General features: G+C 46.0%; 1 protein-coding gene across 2 annotated transcripts in view; it reads left to right on the forward strand.

Annotated features, from left to right (window-relative positions):
- LOC118496817 (vomeromodulin-like) overlaps positions 1–17934 on the forward strand; it is a 42660-nt gene that overhangs the window by 13060 nt on the left and 11666 nt on the right. The window contains exons 6-15 of one of the 2 annotated variants that reach the window (XM_036009722.1): positions 2–86; positions 433–490; positions 1207–1277; positions 2536–2673; positions 3536–3658; positions 3982–4049; positions 4338–4368; positions 6027–6087; positions 7017–7096; positions 8631–8866. In XM_036009722.1, coding sequence (XP_035865615.1) covers positions 2–86; positions 433–490; positions 1207–1277; positions 2536–2673; positions 3536–3658; positions 3982–4049; positions 4338–4368; positions 6027–6087; positions 7017–7096; positions 8631–8654 — 739 coding nt within the window. In that variant the 3' untranslated portion in view covers positions 8655–8866. Of the gene's footprint in view, position 1; positions 87–432; positions 491–1206; positions 1278–2535; positions 2674–3535; positions 3659–3981; positions 4050–4337; positions 4369–6026; positions 6088–7016; positions 7097–8630; positions 8867–17934 lie in introns of those variants that run through there. The other variant, XM_036009723.1, reaches the window with a different exon arrangement.

The raw sequence follows: 17934 nt of genomic DNA on the forward strand, positions 1-17934 counted from the left end.
GAGTCACAGATACCTTGCCTCTCCCTGTCCCTCTGCCCTTGGTTGACATCATTTCTCAACTGCTGACAGTTAACTTAAAAGAAAACGTAAGTCATAGAAAGGGGAGGGTACCATCAAAAAAATTTCTGTCATTGGGTGGAAGACAGGAAGAAGCCCTTTCCTCAGATATGGCCTAAGACTGGGAGATACATGAACAGGACACTTTGGCCTTCAGGAGTCCAGAGGCTAGGGAATGCAACATCCCCTCTGGCCCAAAAGACCCCGGCAGTAGGATAGGACAGTGCCTCCAGCTGGGGGCAGGGGGAAGGAAAGAATGAATACTGCCACAAAGGAGACCCAGAAGTAAAGAAGGACAGGAGGACAGGGGAGGAGGAGAAGAGGAGGTGGCCTGCTGTGTTTCCTCTGCAAACCTAACTGGTGGTTCATTCACAGTTGAAAGAAGCAAAATCATGTAACATTGATCTCAGTGATTTCACCGAATGCAAGAACCGTGAGTACAGACACCAGCCTCCCAGGGGCTGCCCAAGTCAATGCAGGAGGTGGCCAACCCTCCCTAGGAATCCCATTGGGTGACAGACAGAAGAAGATGGGCCTGTGAGCTGCAAGCACCCAACAAACTCCTCAGCACCCTCAGGGAAAGGGAAGAGAATGTGGCAGTTTACCTGCTTCTCCAAATTACTGACTCATTATCCAGGGCATAACAGGACGAAAAGCCCCTTAGGAATCTCAGTGGTGGTGTTCCAGGCTCAGATGGTCTGCAAAGCACATGCATGCATGGAGCCTGAGCAAGAAGCGGTCCCAGTGCCTCACACCAGGGAGGCTGAGAGGCGGAGCTTTCTTCCAATATGTCCATGTATACAAGGGTGATGGGACTTGATTAATCAGCTGACACCATACAGCCAAAACCGGAAATTGGTGACAGTGCCTAGATGCAGAGTAGACAAAACACAGGGCATGGGCAGCAAACCTTGTCCTACACCTGGCAGTTGTGGCATATTAGGGACAGGGCCGAGTTCTTGTGTCACCTTACTCCCTGAAGATTCTTCCAAGACTCATAAGAATAAGCCAGTGTGGCACCAGCTTTCTGCCAGGGTTTGAGGGAATGGGACGGTCTCCCACCTGGAGGGCAAAGCCAGGCAGAGAACCCAGGACACAACACTTCTTATGCTGGGTACCTCCACGTTCTCTCTTTCCTCTCTCCTGCAGCTACTCAGTTGTTCCAGTACTACATTAGAAGTCTCCAGGCATCTGAACAAGGTCTTTCAATCCTCTACTGTGTAAGTGTTCTTTGTTATTATGATAAATTCTGCAAGAAAGCTGGAAACACCCTTGAACTCAAAATATACTCTAATGACATGACAAACCAACCTTCATCCCTTCTTAGACCCCAGATATTTACCATGGGGTGGATCCCCAGGCTTCCACCACAACACCTGAGCATCTGACATGGGGGTCAGCCATGTTTTCCCTTCCTTTTAAGTCCAATGTACAATGCCTAAGAGGCATTCCAACAATTACAATCATTTCTTGATCAATAGGATGTGGTAAGCACAGGTCTAGACACACATGGGAAAATACACAAGAAAACAAAAAGGGCCAACTCACCCCACCCTGCCATCCCAACCACAAGGAATACTGAAGAAAGGCAAGATTTTTGACCCACTTCACTGCACTTCTGAAAATCCATCTGTACAAACATCCTAAGTGTACATGTATTTAAAGACAAAGAAATACAAATATTAACAATAAGAAAAGGAGAAAAGCTAGAATGGAACAAAAAGTAAATAATTGAGCCAAGTATGAGATCATTAGAAGTTTTTCAAAATGCTTACCAAAAGGTACTGTTGATTTCTTTAAAGTAAAATAAAAATTTTATTAGCTATGCCAACAAAAAATAAGGAGAAATATCAGATGTCCCCCAAGATGCCTTTTCCCTTCTTCATACTTCTATGAACTTTTCAAATTTTCTGCCTTCTAGAGTTTGAATTTTATAAGCAGAGGGGAAAATGCATATGAAATGCAATTATTCAATGGAGGTCAGAATATCTATGGAAAGGTGTCATAGACAAGATGGCCTTGAGCTTGACAAGGAGGTCCTTCCAGGTTGGGAGAACATGTAAAAAAAAAGAAAGGTAGGAACTGAGTTATGAACAAATGCATACACACACACACACCTTACTTGAAGCAACACTTAAATGGGGGAATTCACCTGAAAAAAATGAGAATTTGTGGCTTCTCTTGGAAAATCAAAAGTCTGGGGGCCTGATTTGCACGACATCAGGGCTAATCAGCCGAAGAAAAGCAGTGCTTCCTCCTTTACAAGGAGGTCCTTCTCCAGTCCCCACGTACCCTATGGCCCCCCACTGTCCCTCAGCAGAGGCTGGGGAGGCCTGCTGCTCTTCATCTTCACGCTCCTCCATTGCAGTGCCCACACGGAGCCGCCTTACTCCTCCGCCTCTCAGATGGGACTCCAGAGGCACTGAAATTGATCTTAGTCTCACAGGATGATGATGATTTCTGGTTTTCCCTCTCTAGGCTTTCTTTAACGGGAAAGTCCTCACACCTAGTAGTCTCCTTCCTCCAGATCCTAAAAATGCCAACATTGCCATAACTCTGTCGAACATAATGCTCAGGGAAATCATCACTGTCAGTGCCAAGCAGAGCTCCGTCGAGGTAAGCATCATCCACGCAGCCCCTGGCACCCCTGTCCGGTGTGCTTAAGCCTAGTCTGTCAGCCTCTAGTGTGAGAAAGTAGAAATGGGCTCTGGAACATTGTTCCAGAGACGAATGTGAGGAAATGGGATACATATTTCTTCTTAATGATCATATATGTGCATCCTGTGTATATCGGGAAAGCAGAGAGCAAGGGCACCGGAGGACATGTGTTTCCTCAGTGCCTTCTATGTGCCAGGTACAAAGCCAGTTGTCCTTAGAGAATGAACAATGTTTCATCCTCACAACAGATCTGAGAGGTAGGGATTCTTAATCCCATCCTGCTGGTGACCAACATGGGAGAAGTAACTTATCAGGAGTCACAGCAGGAGCAAGGGAGGGGGTTACTCTACATGTGAGGTATTCACTTGCTCCCAGTGGTCAAAGGAATGGTGATAGTGGTTCTAATGAAACAATGATCACTGAGTACTTTCTATGTGCTGGGCTCTGTTTCAAGCAATCTAAAACATATCCTTAATAAAGTGGCCCAAAATACTCAAGTACAGAGTGGCCTGGCATTAGGCCATAAAAAGAAACAGTCTTTAAATTGGATGAGAAGTAATGGAAAAGTAAAATTTTGTCTAGTGTAGGTACCACTGTCCTTCCAAGAAAGAAAATGAGATAAAAGGCAAGGTCTGGAATTAGACCCTGTTTGTGTGGTCACTTCAGCCACGCCAGCACCCAGCGAGGTGACCAACTCATACTACAGGATCGATTAATATTTGAATAAATAAATTGAATGGTGTGTGGTTGTTTCAGAATGCAACATGCTACAGTCCTTCCTCTCCTCTCCACACTCTAACTGATGACTTCTCTACAACAGATGAATGACCTGAATGCCCATATCACCAGAATAGTGTACTTCAGCCTGCCAGGCAACAAAATCCAAGTCACCTACTGGGTTAACGTGAATAAGGATGGTGAGATCTTTGCCCAAGGGCTAACGGTGAGTGCTGAGTAGCAACAAATCAGGATTCAGTTGCAAAGAGAAACCAGTAGAAGCAGAAGTTACATGGAAAAAACAGCATCTGATAAGGGGAGTTACTACCCTAACCCTGAGGGCCACAGGCCTGGGTGACCCTAAGACAAGGGAGATCAATCAGTCTGGAGGGCTCAGCCTCCAGGGCAGAACAAACAGGTCATCTCCTGAGGTCAGTCTCCGCACTAGTTCTGACCTGTGGCCTTGTCAGTCATATCACAACGTGATGTGTCTGCTGAGTAGCCTGGTCATGGTATTATTTTTAACTCATTTGTCTTATATGAATTCAGAGGTTTTTCATCTCCTATGCATGGAAGATTGTAAGAGGAACATTGATGGCAGACCTCAGGATTCTAAGGTACTGTCCATAGCTACAAATTCCTCTTGACATTTATCAGTTATACTACAATATCAAGAACCCTACTCAAATCACATAAGAATAACGGACAAGGCCCTTGGGAAGTAGTTGGATACCTCCAGGGAACTCAGAACAAAGATTTACTTACATGCTGTATTCACCTGTCTGTATCTGATAATTTATAAGTGGTTTGACTAAGCAACTGAGCTAATACTTAAACTCTACTTTAGAGTTAGTTCATATTTTTTATTTGAAAATAATTTTTCCTTGTACTTTGTTTCCTGACAGCTTTGTGCACAGCACGAACCCCCCCGAGGCTGTAAGTTGATTAGATTTTCAAACTATTTATGATGTATGAAAAATCACTTTAAACCCAGACACTTAGTGACACAGGGACTTCGGAAGGGAAAAAGTCACACAGACGAGATCACAGACACGATGCGAAGCAGGACTCTGAGCTCCACACGGAGGCTTCTCAGGAGAACTGGTAAAACTGGCTCCCTAAGTCCACTGCTGCAGTGCCCCATTCAGCCAGTGACCTGAAGGCAAGCCTGAAGTCCGTGCTTTTTTAGTGGGATGTGTCGTTCTGATACACCAGGAAGTCTCGGAGTCCACAGGAAGGATGAAAAATGATTTAGATTCTAGCCTTGACTCGGCTCATGGGAGTTGCTCAAAAACAAACCCAGCCTCCCATGGCCTCACCTTCCGCATCTGAGGTTTTCAATCCGTGTCCTACAGAGCAAGCGCATGGATCAGCAGAGGAAAGCATGGATAGGCAGAGGGAAGTGGGACGAGTGAGGGGAGCACCCAGTGTCTAGGGTCCAGGCACAAGGATGGAAACTTATGAAAGATTTACCAGCCAACCCCACATTTAACACATTTGACCTTGCACATGTTCATACCATCATCCAACAAACATTTAGTGAGCAGCACTATGAGCCCGGCTCTAAAAATGCGACTTCCTGACTCCAGGAGTGACCCTCTGGCTTCAGTGGGAAGACAGAGACAGGTTAAAGGAATAAACAAGCCCAACCAATCATTAAGTGACTGGTAGCCACACACTGGGTGGGAGCACACAATGGGCACCCAGGGGGGAACGACCTTATGACTATGTGTGAACAATCTGTGTCCTATATGGGAGCCTTCAGACAATGGTGAGTCCATCAAGAGGCAAACTCTGGGAGTCGTGGCAAGCCCAGAGTTCCTTTGTCTCATCTTTACTGCGGAGGTATGGGGTATGCCAGGCTCTGTGTCATGAAAGGAAAATAGAAGGCATGGTCCCTGACCTCAAGTAACTACCCTTCTGAAGGGACACAAACATTTATGCAAATAGCTGTCCACTGAGCATGAAGAAGACAGAGTAGAGGAGAACCAGCGGGGAGGCAGACAGTGGGTTCACTAAAAAAATGATGCCTGAACTCAGGCTTGAAGTATTTACCACAGATGAAAAGTACATGTATACCAGGTAAAGGAAACAGACTGTGCAGAGGGAAGGCAGCATGGAACCACAGGCATGATGAGGAGGGGAAGGCAAAGGGAAGAAGGTGTGTAGACCCCAGCGGGGAGGACCGGATCAGGGAGGGATCTGGATAGGACACAAAAGAGGAAGCATTCAGCAACAACCAGTCCTCCCCAATACTGAATTCAGTATTTGTCCTGAGGGCACGCAGCTGCACACCTCTGCCTAGAGCAGAGGTGTCTGGGATATAAGAAGAACCCAAAAAGCATTTGTCAGGGTTACCTAAGGGTTTTTGAAAATCCCCAAAAATTTAGAGTCCTGAGAGTTAGATTGAGAACCACCTCCCCACATAGCCTTGTCCAGTAAGAGACTTCTTCCACTAGGGGGGAAAAATACACACACACACACACACACACACATGAGCACACAGAGGGACCCAAGACTGCTTTCCCCAGTGTGAGGACCAACTGGGGGACTACTAGATTTACTGATAAAAATGTCCCTCCCATCTCTTCCAGATGGACGAGGTAGAAGATGTGATGTCTGCAGTTATGAAGAAGTTTGTATCTGCCATTACTGGTATGTAGAATCAACATGAACACCTGGAAGAGTTAGTGTCACAAGCAATGTGCAAGGGTGTGAAGTCACACCACAGAACATGTCGTGGCAGAGAGCACAGTACATCTGATCACCGTCTGGGTCGAAAAGCACTTCTTTGTTTTCAGATAGAGACTTCGGCATCTTGAGATAGCAAAACATAAAAACCAAATCAAGATGTTTCTTCGACAGGTTCAAATGAAATCCAGTCCCCTAGGTATCTTCAGAACAACAGCATCATGCCACTTAGAGGAAAGACGGACCCAGGTCTCTAGTCACACAGACACTAGGGTTTGGGACAGTAAAGAGTCTGAAGTCGTAACCCTTATGACCATCGAGAGATGATGGTGCAAAATGCCACCTGTACGTATTCATGATGACCTCTACAGGGGACCACTATAGTACAAAATGTCACCAAAACTGCAGAAGCTAATTTTTCTGGTTTCTTAAGATAGTGAGGGCAGACATGCCAATGTACCATATTTTGCTGTGTATAAGGTACACTCATGTTTTTGTGCATATTATACATGGGATTATTATACCCATGGTAGGTAATCATTATACTCCTATATAATGTACACCCTATTTTCCCTCAAAAAATGTGGGCAAAAAAGTGTGCATTATACACAGCAAGATACAGTATCTCTTGGTATCAATTCCTTGTGCATAGAAAGCTTGCCAGGTTTCCAGTTAGTTCTAGGGTCTCTTCTGATCCTTGGGAACTCACCAACACACACACAAAAGACTGAAAGAGACAATGTCTTAAATGTCTCCATTGAATGGGCAGGGGTGATTTCTCCTAGACCCACACACTGCCCAGAGACGCCCTCAGTAGACTGTGGATGAAACAACCCAGCCCTGTCATTGCTTTTTTTCAACACATATCATAAGATGCTCCTTCTTTATTTCAGAATTTTCCAATCAATGGAATATTCCACCAGGAATAACCTCAAATCTTCCAACCAATGCCAAGGTTGAACTGCTTAACTCGGTAAGAGATAAAGAAATACAAATATTTTCCTTTTGCACTAAAGCCCACTCTGCACTTCAGTCTCCAAAGGACTAAATGCGGCCAGTGGGCCCTGGCATCACAGGCAGCTCCAAGCTGCCCTTAACAGCTCCATCCCATCTCCTGACTCTTTCCTAGGTAGATTCACTGTCCCTTTATTCACCATATAAGTCATAACACTGTGACACTCTTGGTCTTTTTTTAAAGAAACAAATTTTATTTATTTTTTAGAGAGAGATGAAGGGAGGGAGAGAGGGAGAGAAACATCAAGTGTGTCATTGACTCTCACGTGACCCCCCACTGGGGACCTGGCCCGCAACCAAGACATGTGCCCTGACTGGGAATTCAACTGGCGGCCCTTTGGTTCACAGCCCATGCTCAATCCACTGAGCTATACCAGCCAGGGCTACTCTTGGTCTTAAAATCAAATATTCTGTGTACTGTCCCCATGAGGACCCATAATTAACTGAATATGCCTTTCAGATGAATATGTCATCTCTTTGGAAACATGCCCACTACATATGACCGACTCATCTAAACTGTCACCTTGCATGTGCTGAGGCCTCTCAGTCTCTGCCACCCTGACACATGAGTCAATACCCCCCTTCTCCCCATCTGTCTACCTATACCCAAAGGAAATTTGAAGGAGAACTTGCTTCCTTAAAGAAAAAAAAAGATGGTTAAAACAAAGGGATTTTTATGTAAATTTGACATCAAGAAAATAATGAGGATGGAAGTATAAAAGGTATATGAGAGAGTGAAGAAGTTCAAAATCTCTATCATTTTTAGATGTTCCATTTTTAATAAACATGCTAAATGAACATGATATCTGACCCCCCCAAAACCAACTTCCTTCATGTTGGCTCAAAATCAGAAGTTGTACAGTCCCATTTTCACATAAGCCCCAAAGAGTCCCATATCTGCAGCCAAATGAACTACCAGAGTGGAGAGTGTCATAGAATCAGCCTTTGCCTCAGTGTTGGTTTCCTACCTCCTGCTCTGACACTCCACAGCTCTAAGTGGCCTTGGACACATCGCTTAGCCTCTCTAAGTCAGCCTTGAAGCAAGGACTTGGATCAGAGGAATGCCAACTATATTTCAGCTACAAATGACAGAAAGCACAACACGAGCTGGTTTAAAGCAACAGCAACAACAAAATGGTAGTTCCCAAACATCCGGATACGGTGTTAGTTTCGGCAGTGGCTTGATTCTGGGCCCAAAGGACGACACCAGAATCCATCTCTGGGCTCTGCTGCTTCTGGATAGGCTCTATTTGGGCTCCACATGGAGGTCCCCTCACCCACCAGGAGCTTCAACCATCCATTCATTTCTGGAAGAGCTCAACTGACAATCACCCAGATACAACCTCTGGGGCTCCCCTGGCTGATTTGTTTCCTGTCTCCCCCTCAGGGCAGGTGCTGTGGTCAGGGAGACCAGTGTGCTGGCTGGTGCAGCCTGTGCCTGCAGCCACATTACACATTAGGAGTATAATCAGTTATGTTTTATCTCCCCACAGAGAGACCTTCAGGCAGCAATCTAACACCTGATGCCCAAGAATTGTCGAGAATGAAAGCACTTGGAAACCTCTCAAGCAACACTGAACCAAGTTGAATAGTATTTTGAAAATGTCAACTGTCCTTTGAAATTTCACCAATGCTACCTTGAATTAACAAGTGCAAGAAAATCAAGAATAGGAATTTTTGGCATTTTGTAATCATCTCTTTAATAATTATCCTGTTTTCATGCAGAAAATTACTTACATGTCTTCAATTCCTGCAAAATAGGAGCTTCATCATATGTTTATGACTAGTGAAAGCACTACTTACAAGGGACATAAAAATTGATAATATGAATGATGAGGTAACAAAACCCAGGATTACTTTATCTAGTGTACTAGGGGACAATCATGACAATGACTAAGACTTCTGTTCCCCGACCCTCTCCAACTCCAAGTGCTTTCCTTTGCCCATTGGCCCAACATGAAAATCACCCAGGGGCTAGAACCCAACCTCACCAACATCACATGTTACCCATCGAGAGGCACAGGCCCAGTGCTCAACCCTGGATAGAACAGAGCAGGTAACAGCCTGGTGAAACCATAAAAACTGTGCCCAGTGCCTTGAGATTATACTCAATGAATGAAGCCATACACAAAAGATGACATATTGTACAGTACAAAATATTCAGTTTATATGAAATATATGAAATATTCAGCCCTGGCTGGTGTGGCTCAGTGGATTGAGTGTTGGCCTGAGAACCAAAAGGTCACCAGTACAATTCAGGGCACGTGCCTGGGTTGCGGGGCAGGTCCCCAGTTAGGGGCGTGCGAGAGGCATCTCTTTTACATTGATGTTTCTCTCCCTCTCTTTCTCCCTCCCTTCCCTCATTCTAAAAATAAATAATTTTTTGAAAAAGCCTTTGGTAGATTTCCTCATCAAAGGCTTTAAAATTTTTTTAAAGAAATATTCAGGACAGCTACATGTATAGAAACAAAAGGCAAAGTTGTGGTTGCCAGGAGAACAGAGTAGGTAAGGGGGAATAAATGCTTAGTAGGGATGCGCTTTTATTTTCGTTCATGGAAATCTTTTGGGACTAGACAAAGATGGTGGTTGCACAACACTCTGAATATACTAAATGCCACTAAACCAATCCCTTCATAATGGTTAATTTTATGTTATATGAATTTCAACTCCATTGAAAAACAAAACACCCTCCAATTCAAATTGGCAAAATGTATACCTAGCACCCAGATGTTGGTTTCTGGTACCATTGCTCAGAAAAGTAATCAGGACTCCTTAGGGAAAATGCTAATTCTAAGACTAGAGAGAATATAGAAAAGATGGCCCCAGAGCATCTTACAGTAACTGAAAGTAACTGGTTCTAAGGTTCCTAAGGGGTTCCAGGAGGTGACGAGGCCAGCTTGGAATGTTCAAAAAAAGTTTTCTCCTTGATAGTTCCAGTTTCACCTGGCCCCTCGGAGAATATTCTGAATTCAGTGGTCAGTGTCCCAGGGCCCCTTCTCTGAGAAGGGAGGTTCCTCAGAAAATGGAAAAGGGGCCTGAGTTTCACAAATTCAGGCCCTGATAGGATGGCGTGTAGAAAGACACACAGAAAATCTACACGTGCAGAAAAGGTTCCCTGGGAAAGAAAGGAAGGAAGCAGGAAAGAGAAGTTTGGGGTCCTTAAGAAAAGAAGGGACTGTAAAACCCAGAGATATCTGGGAGGTCCTGAATATGAAGGAAAGGGGCCAAGGGAAGCAGCCAGACCACCCAAGAGGAAAGCTGGCTCCAAGTGGGAGATTGTGAGACCCCACACCTCACAGCCACACCTCTGAGCTCCTGCAGCCCTGAAAGGTGTGGCGGGCAGCAGAATTGTCATGTGCCCACCAGCAGCGGCCTCCAGGGAGAGAGCCAGAAGCCCTCCTTCCCTGTAGCCTGGGCAGGGCAGGGGAGGGCAGGGCAGGGCAGGGAGCCGAGAAAGGCAAGGAACCAGAGGTCCTCGCAGTCAGATGAGAACAGCTCCATACTCGCCAAACATGAAGAGATAGCAAAGCACAGAGATGACCCTCTTACTTCAGGACACCAGCCAAAGCTGACAGCAAATTAGGCCTGGACCCAGGAAAAAAAATGATGAAAAGAAATTTTAGATTGTGATAAAATCCCCACCACAGGCAGGATAGAGGCTCATCAGGATCTCTGTCCAGGGCATGAACTAGGGTCCGTCTCCCTCAGTAACCTCAGCTGGCCTCTGGAAACAAGAGCTGGGGGAGAGGCCCCACTGCAGGCCAGTTCTCTCCCATGCAGCACAACTGTGGAGGGACCCGCAAGGACTGGTGCAGTCCTTGTCCTGGAGTAAAGGTTTGGAGCCAAGAGCAAACCATGCTGTGGGTTTATTACTTGACTCAAAAACTTTTTTTCAAATATGAACCATAAGCCTAGCAATGAAGAAAAAAATTCCCCAACTGGCAGCCCCCACAAGGTCTCTAGCTAGGACAGCCCTGCACTTTGGCCTTGCAAAATCTGCCAGCCTTTAGTATGTATGTGTGTGTGTGTGCGTGTGTGTGTGTGTCACATGTAAGATAAGCTGGAGACCGGGAGACACTTTCCCAAGAAACAGCTGAATCTTCCTACCCCAAGCCCAGCATTTGCCCACCTGTGTGTGACCACAATGCCTGGCACATGGTAGATGCTGAGTACAAAATGAACAAATACGGCCTTCCTCAGGACCTTGAGGAAAGCTAAGCAGACCTCAGCTTACTCCTCAGACCTGTCCAGGCTTGGGAGAGCCTCTCCTCCAGCCACCGAAGCCCCTCACTCCCCTCCCATGATTCTGACAGGTGCATCTCACTCTGCAGTCTGCAGGCATTCACACCTGTTATCCCATGCATTCCTTGGGGTGACATTCATTGGTACCTGACAGGGTGTGTGCAATGACCCCCATTGCGAAGTCAGGCAGCTCACACCGCTTCTGATGCTGAACGTCAGGACACTGGCTCCAAAGACCACCTTCCTTCTCCCCCCACTCCATATGGCCTCTCTGGGCCCCCCATGGCCACCCCCAGGTTTCTAAGCTCAGCCGGAGAGCACACAGCCCAAAACACCTCTCCCACTCAACCTGCTCTAGTGGCCTAAAGTCTTCCCCACTGGCATCACTCCTCGAGGTCTACCCAAGGAAACACACCTTTTAAGAAGTGGTTTTCAAAATTTTCAAGGCTAATGATCCTCTTCTTGAAATAAAAGCTCACAAACAAACTCCATACATAAAGCAGATGACAAGAGAGTGGCTCTGGTTAGAAGGAGGCTGGGGCTGTGGTTCTGCCCCCTCGAGAACCACTCCTAACCCCCAAGGCAAGCACCTCTGAGGAATCTCTGTGCTCCAGAGTTCAGGCATTGAGTTCCCAGGAGGCAGGCCCCAGTGTGTGAGCCACCAAGAACCAAGGAGCAGAGTACTGAGGGAAGTGAACACAAGACAGATGCCTTTTCACAGCAGGGACAACCACCCAAAGAATGAGGGGAAACTCATTGGAAGAAAGAGAGGGGCCGAGAAGGAAGAACATGGAAGGCTCTCTCTCTTCCACACCCATGACGAGGTCCCGCCATCCCCCCGCTAGTGGCCCAGGCCAAAAGCAAACGAAGTCTCTGATTCCTCCCCACCTAGTCCAACATCTAGACCGATCCTGCTGTCCTGCTGTCCAAATCACTATCAAATCCACCAAAAAGCCTTTCTGCTTCTACTCTGTCCCTCCAGCCTACACTCTACATAGCAGCCAGCATGGGCTTTTCAAAACATAAACCAAATCATCACTTCTTGTTTAAAACCCTCCAATAGCTTCCTGTCCCACTCAGAATTAAATCCACAATCTTCACCATAGCCCATAAGGTTCCACCTGACCCGGTCCTGAGCCTGGGTGTCCAGTCCCTTCTTCCTCCCCACCCTCCTTCCCACCCTGCTCTGTGCTAAGTTGCCCAGACACACCAAAACACGCCACAGTTCTTCCCTACTGCAGGCAGCAGGCATGCACGGGCCTCTCCCTCTCCCTCCTCCCCTGACCCTGAGTGGGTAGTTTCCTCACATACTTTAAATAAACTTAGAAATTACCTCATCTAAGAAGTCCTCCACCACTCCCATAATAACTCTTCATCTCTTTCAAAACACTGAGCACAACATATTATTTTATTGAAGAGACAGTTTATGAGGGAGACCCAAAAGAAACAGAATTATCTTCTGGAAGCTGGGCTCCTTGTAGTACAGGCTTCCCCACTAGGTGAGTGGTCTAGGAACCCGCCTGTATCAGGGTGCCAGCTGGCATTGTTGTGAGAGGCTGTGTTTGGCTTCAGTAATCTGTTTTTAACTCTTTCAGCATGTTTCCCCATTTCATAATGGGTGATTTACAAGCTCACTTACCCACATTGTGCTGAGTGTTCAGCAGTTTTTACCAAAAGCGGCATGACCCCCATGCCCCACCCTCCCTATTCACCCAACCTCACCCCAAACATGTTTTTTTGTTTGTTTGTTTCCCTGAATGAAAAAAGTCCTCACAGGGAAACATTTCGCCAATGTGGAAGAGGTCAAACAAAAAAAAAAAAGGCAGAAGCACTAAAAGGCATGAAAATCAGTGAGTTGGGTTTCATCTCAATAGGTGTCCTACGTCAAATGGAGAGTACTTTGACGGTGACTGAAGTTTAAACATGTAAGAATAAATACACAATGTTTTACAAATAAATTCCAGGTTCTTTCTTGGGTCCTCCCTTGTACTAATCTGTGTCTGTCTCTCTCACCACAAGTCACGAGGACAGAAATGATGGCTCACGGACGCATCCCTGGTGCCTGACATATAGCAGGTGCTTAATAAATATCTGAGGAATATGTGGATAGATGAATGGATAAATGGATAGAAAGATGGATGGATAGATGGATGGATCGATGGATGGACAGACAAATGAGTGATGGATGGATGAACTTATCACCGCTACTCTAGGCCCCACACACACCTGAGAATACAACATTGGTGAAAACAAGAGGAGAGGCAGGGACCGAGGACTTCAGATTTCCCACTTACGTAAAGATATATCCCAAGGACAAATAATCCTCATTGGTTTATCAGAGCAGAGAGTTCCTTTACGTAATGCCTTAAAACAAACAAAACCTAATTGGAGATGTTCAGCAAAGTCACACTGCTCTCCTTCCCTGAGTAAATTTGTAACTCAGATATTTCACTCATTGACGCACACTTTCCCCTACAATAAATCCAAATGCTTGAGGTTGGCAACAGCAAGCCAGATCTCACTCAAATAAAAAATCTTAAAAAATATTCATATTCTTAGAAATGTATACGATAAATTAACCATACTGAGGAGTTAGTAAAAAGTTAATCAGAGGTTCAGGCAAAGATATAAGGGCAAGAACTATTACCACAGAATCAATTATATAGTGAAAAATTGAAATGTCCAACAATACAGGATTTTTTTTTTATTTTAGAGAGAATGGAAGAGAGGGTAAGAGAGAGGGAGAGAAACATCGATGCGAGAGAGAGACATGGATCAGTTGCCTCTTGTACACACCCTGAATGGGGGCCAAACCATCAACCCAGGCATGTGCCCTGACCGGGAATCGAACCAGTGACCTTTCACTTTACGGGACAATGGCCAACCAACTTGGTCAGGATAAGATTTTTTTTTTTTAAGGAAATTCTTAATGAGAAATATCCCACAGCTCTTAAAATCATGTTTTACAGAGCATTTGATATTAAAAGCAAATGCTCACTAAAAAATCAGTATGCAAGATGATTTAGCATGTAATTCCAGATTAAAATAAATTAACTCAGAATGTTGGCTGTGATTGTTGAATCACAGTTTTAAGATTATAAAAGTTTTTTTTCTTAATATATTTTTGAAACTTTTTTTGTTGAACATGGTTGACTTTTACCAATAGGTAGAAAATGTTCTCATTTATAAATAAATATGATCTGCCATGACCAGTGTGGCTCAGTTGGTTGGGCGTCATCCCACAAAGCGAAAGGTTGCTGGTTTGAGTCCTGGTCTGGGTACATACCTGGGTTACAGGTTCAGTCCCAGCCCTCAGTCAGGGCGGGTACGAGAGGCAGCCAATCAATGTTTCTCTCCCTCTCATTCCCCCTTCCTTCACCTCTCTCTAAAAATAAATAAAATCTAAATAAATAATATGATTTAGCACCTACTTTGTTCCACTTGAGCAAAAACAAGGCAAGAACACTTCTTGCCCTCATGAGGCTTATAAGAGAGATGACAAGAAACAAATCAGCCAACAAACGGATACATGACTACAAATTCCAAGAAAGACCAAAGAGGAAAACCATAGGAGTGTACTGAAAAAAAGATACAGGGGCAGCCTGGCTTAGACAGGGTACCAGGGAAGGCCTCTGGGAGGAGGTAATTGGGCTGAGACCTGCAGGATGAGTAATTTAGGCAAAATGTGAAGGAAAGGGTTCAAGCAATGAGCACAGAATGTGGAAAGGTCCTAACGTAGGTATATCCCCCAAAACTAAAGGAAAGCCAGTCTGGCTGAACAGATTAGCGAGGGGTGTTGGGGAATGAGGACACAGAGGAAGGCAGGACAAACTCAAACCACACAGAGTCTCCACAGCCAGGGCAAACACTGGAGTGTGCAATGGTGAATTGGTGACAAGTGTCAAGCAAGAGAGCGACATGATCTCAATCCTGTCATACAGTTTTTCATATTTTATCCTCATCTGAGGGCATTTTTTCATTGATTTTAGAGAGAGAAAAGAAGAGAAAGAAACATCGATGTAAGAAAGAAACATCGACGTGAGAAATATCAATGTGGTAGAGAAGCAGCAATTAGTTGCCTTCTCAAACATGACCCAACAAGGGATCGGCCCGCAACCTGACTGGGAATCGAATCCGCAGCCCTTCAGTCTATGGGACAATGTTCCAGCCAACCAAGCCACGCCGGCCAGGGCTATCATACATTTTTAAGAGAAAAAATCTTGGCCCAGAGCTAAAAAGTGAAAGACACCCCATAACAGTGGCCAGGGGGTGGGGAGGGATAAGAATGTTTGTTTTATTGTGGGAAGTCAGGGGGTTTATCCCTGAGGTGTCCACACTGACCACCCCACTGGAGCCCGTCTCTCTGCCCAATGCCCTTCTGCAAAGGGGGGAAGACAGGAGAAAGGAGGCCTGAAGATGAAGGGAACTCCCTGCCCCATGTGTGACCGTCACTTCACACACTCAGAGCTGCTGTCCTATCTGATTCCCATAAACCCCAAGTAGGAGAGGCAGGCATGTGACACGCAGAGAAACTGAGCCTCAGAGATACTGGCTCATTCACTGGTTCATTCATTCACTTATTTGACATTCACTGCACACTAGGTGAAGACAAGGATGTACCTGCCCCAGCCCTTAAGCACCTCACAGACAAGTGGCAGAAGACAAATGGCATGTCCTGGGCCAAGGCTTTGGTTTCAGGAACATCTAGAATCCCAGCTCTGCCACTTTTGTAGAGGAGCGACTTAATCTCAATAAGCCAGTTTCTTCATCACTAAAAGGGGATGTGGGTGATGATGGTGATGCTGCCGCCACTGCTGCTGACAGTGACAGTGGGCTGTTGCGAGGGTGAGAAGCATTGCTGAGTGCTCACTCACGGCGGTTCGGTAGTTGTAAGCACTGCCTTAGAACCAAGGCTTCAGTGTGATTTTCACGGCAGGACCCTGCTCTCCATCTCAGGCAAAGCGAGATCTCCTCCATGTGAAACTCAAGGTGGCTGAATCAACAGGAAAACGCCACCAAGGTGACACCTGCTGCAATATATGAAGCTGATTCGATGCATTTATACAACATGATGCCGACTACCAGCACTGTGTAGCCAGAGAATGGCAAACCCGCAGCAGGGGTTCGGAGGAAAAGCAGCACAAAGTGCCCATCAGACACTTACCCCTCTGGGATGAATGAAGATCACCTCCTCAGTGACTGCCCCAAGGTCACACACTGAACCAGGACTCACACGCACATGTCAGTCTGGCCTCAAAGCCTGTGCGCAGAAACTCTGCCTCTTCCTAAACTCCGATTCATCGCCTTTGCTCAAACACAAGGCTCATTGAAAAACCCATGAAAGATATGTACTAGGAACTAAAAATTGACCTGGATTTTACACACAACTCCAGAGTACTCAGAAACACACAGTCTATATATAAGGCCCTGTGAACTCCCATTACCAGCAAAGAACCGTCTGCCACAGGACACTGAGGCAGCAGTGCTACAGAGGGCTGTGTTTATACATAAACACAGATAAAACTACAAGTGTACCCGTGCATATTCACTAAAGAAACACCCATGAAAGGTCAAAATCTTGTTGCCTCTGAACCAGGACACCCACAGCTCAGAAAGGCCTACAGTGACATCTCCACCCACAGGCCATTAAGAATTGGCACCAGCGTTATCACCAGCAACTGGGATGCCAGCAAAGCCTTGGCCAGCCTTGAAAGGACCCCCTATTTCAAGAGTCAGAAGGTCAAATCACTTAGGATTTGACAACAAGGGAGCCCTACTGCTCAGCCTGCTAAGCCACCTTCTGAGAAACCGCTTCATGTGCTTCCTGGATTAGCAGATTCAATGGCTGCCCCGCCTCCTCAGGCTGAAGCACAGACAAAGACAAGGAACCAGGAAGCCCCACGGGGCCATCAAAGGCTGCACCCCGGATGCGCCTGTCCCCACTTCTGGAGCTGGGGTCATTCTTTGGGTCCAGAGAAACCATCAGTGGCACCAAAAGCAAGGGCCTCACCCACTAATGGGTGTCACAAATTTCACCTAAATGATCACTCAATTTTCCTCAAATGTCCAAGAAAAATAAGACCCAGGACAGTGGGCTTTGTCTCCACTTATCAACACGTGTGAAAATGCTTGGTTCTGCTCCCTGAGGAAAGGTCAACTGCCATTTGTTCTCTGCAGCTGACGTTGCAGCAAAGCCCAAAACGGGGCCTTTGGCAACGGGAACAGCACTGGAGGTTCGCAGTATGAGGACCACAGTGGGCTGGGGGTGGGCCAGGCAGCAAACATGCTGACCTGCTCCAAGGCAGGGACCCAACCAACTCCCCCACTTCAAGGGAGCAGAAGCAGACACTAACCATACCCTCCGTCAGAGTCATCTCCCTCTCCCAGGCTATGGTTTCCTAAAGCTGTGATGACATCACACAGCAGGCTTGTGACAGGATGTACAAAATGACAAAAATTCCAGTGGTAGGAACTGAACAGATGACCGAGAATAGCCCTCTTCAGTAGGGGAAAGCCTGAGGCCCAGGGCATGGGCTCTGGGAGTTTACAAGCTGA

Source organism: Phyllostomus discolor, chromosome 9 (assembly GCF_004126475.2).
Source record: "Phyllostomus discolor isolate MPI-MPIP mPhyDis1 chromosome 9, mPhyDis1.pri.v3, whole genome shotgun sequence".
Classification (NCBI taxonomy): Eukaryota; Metazoa; Chordata; class Mammalia; order Chiroptera; family Phyllostomidae; genus Phyllostomus; species Phyllostomus discolor.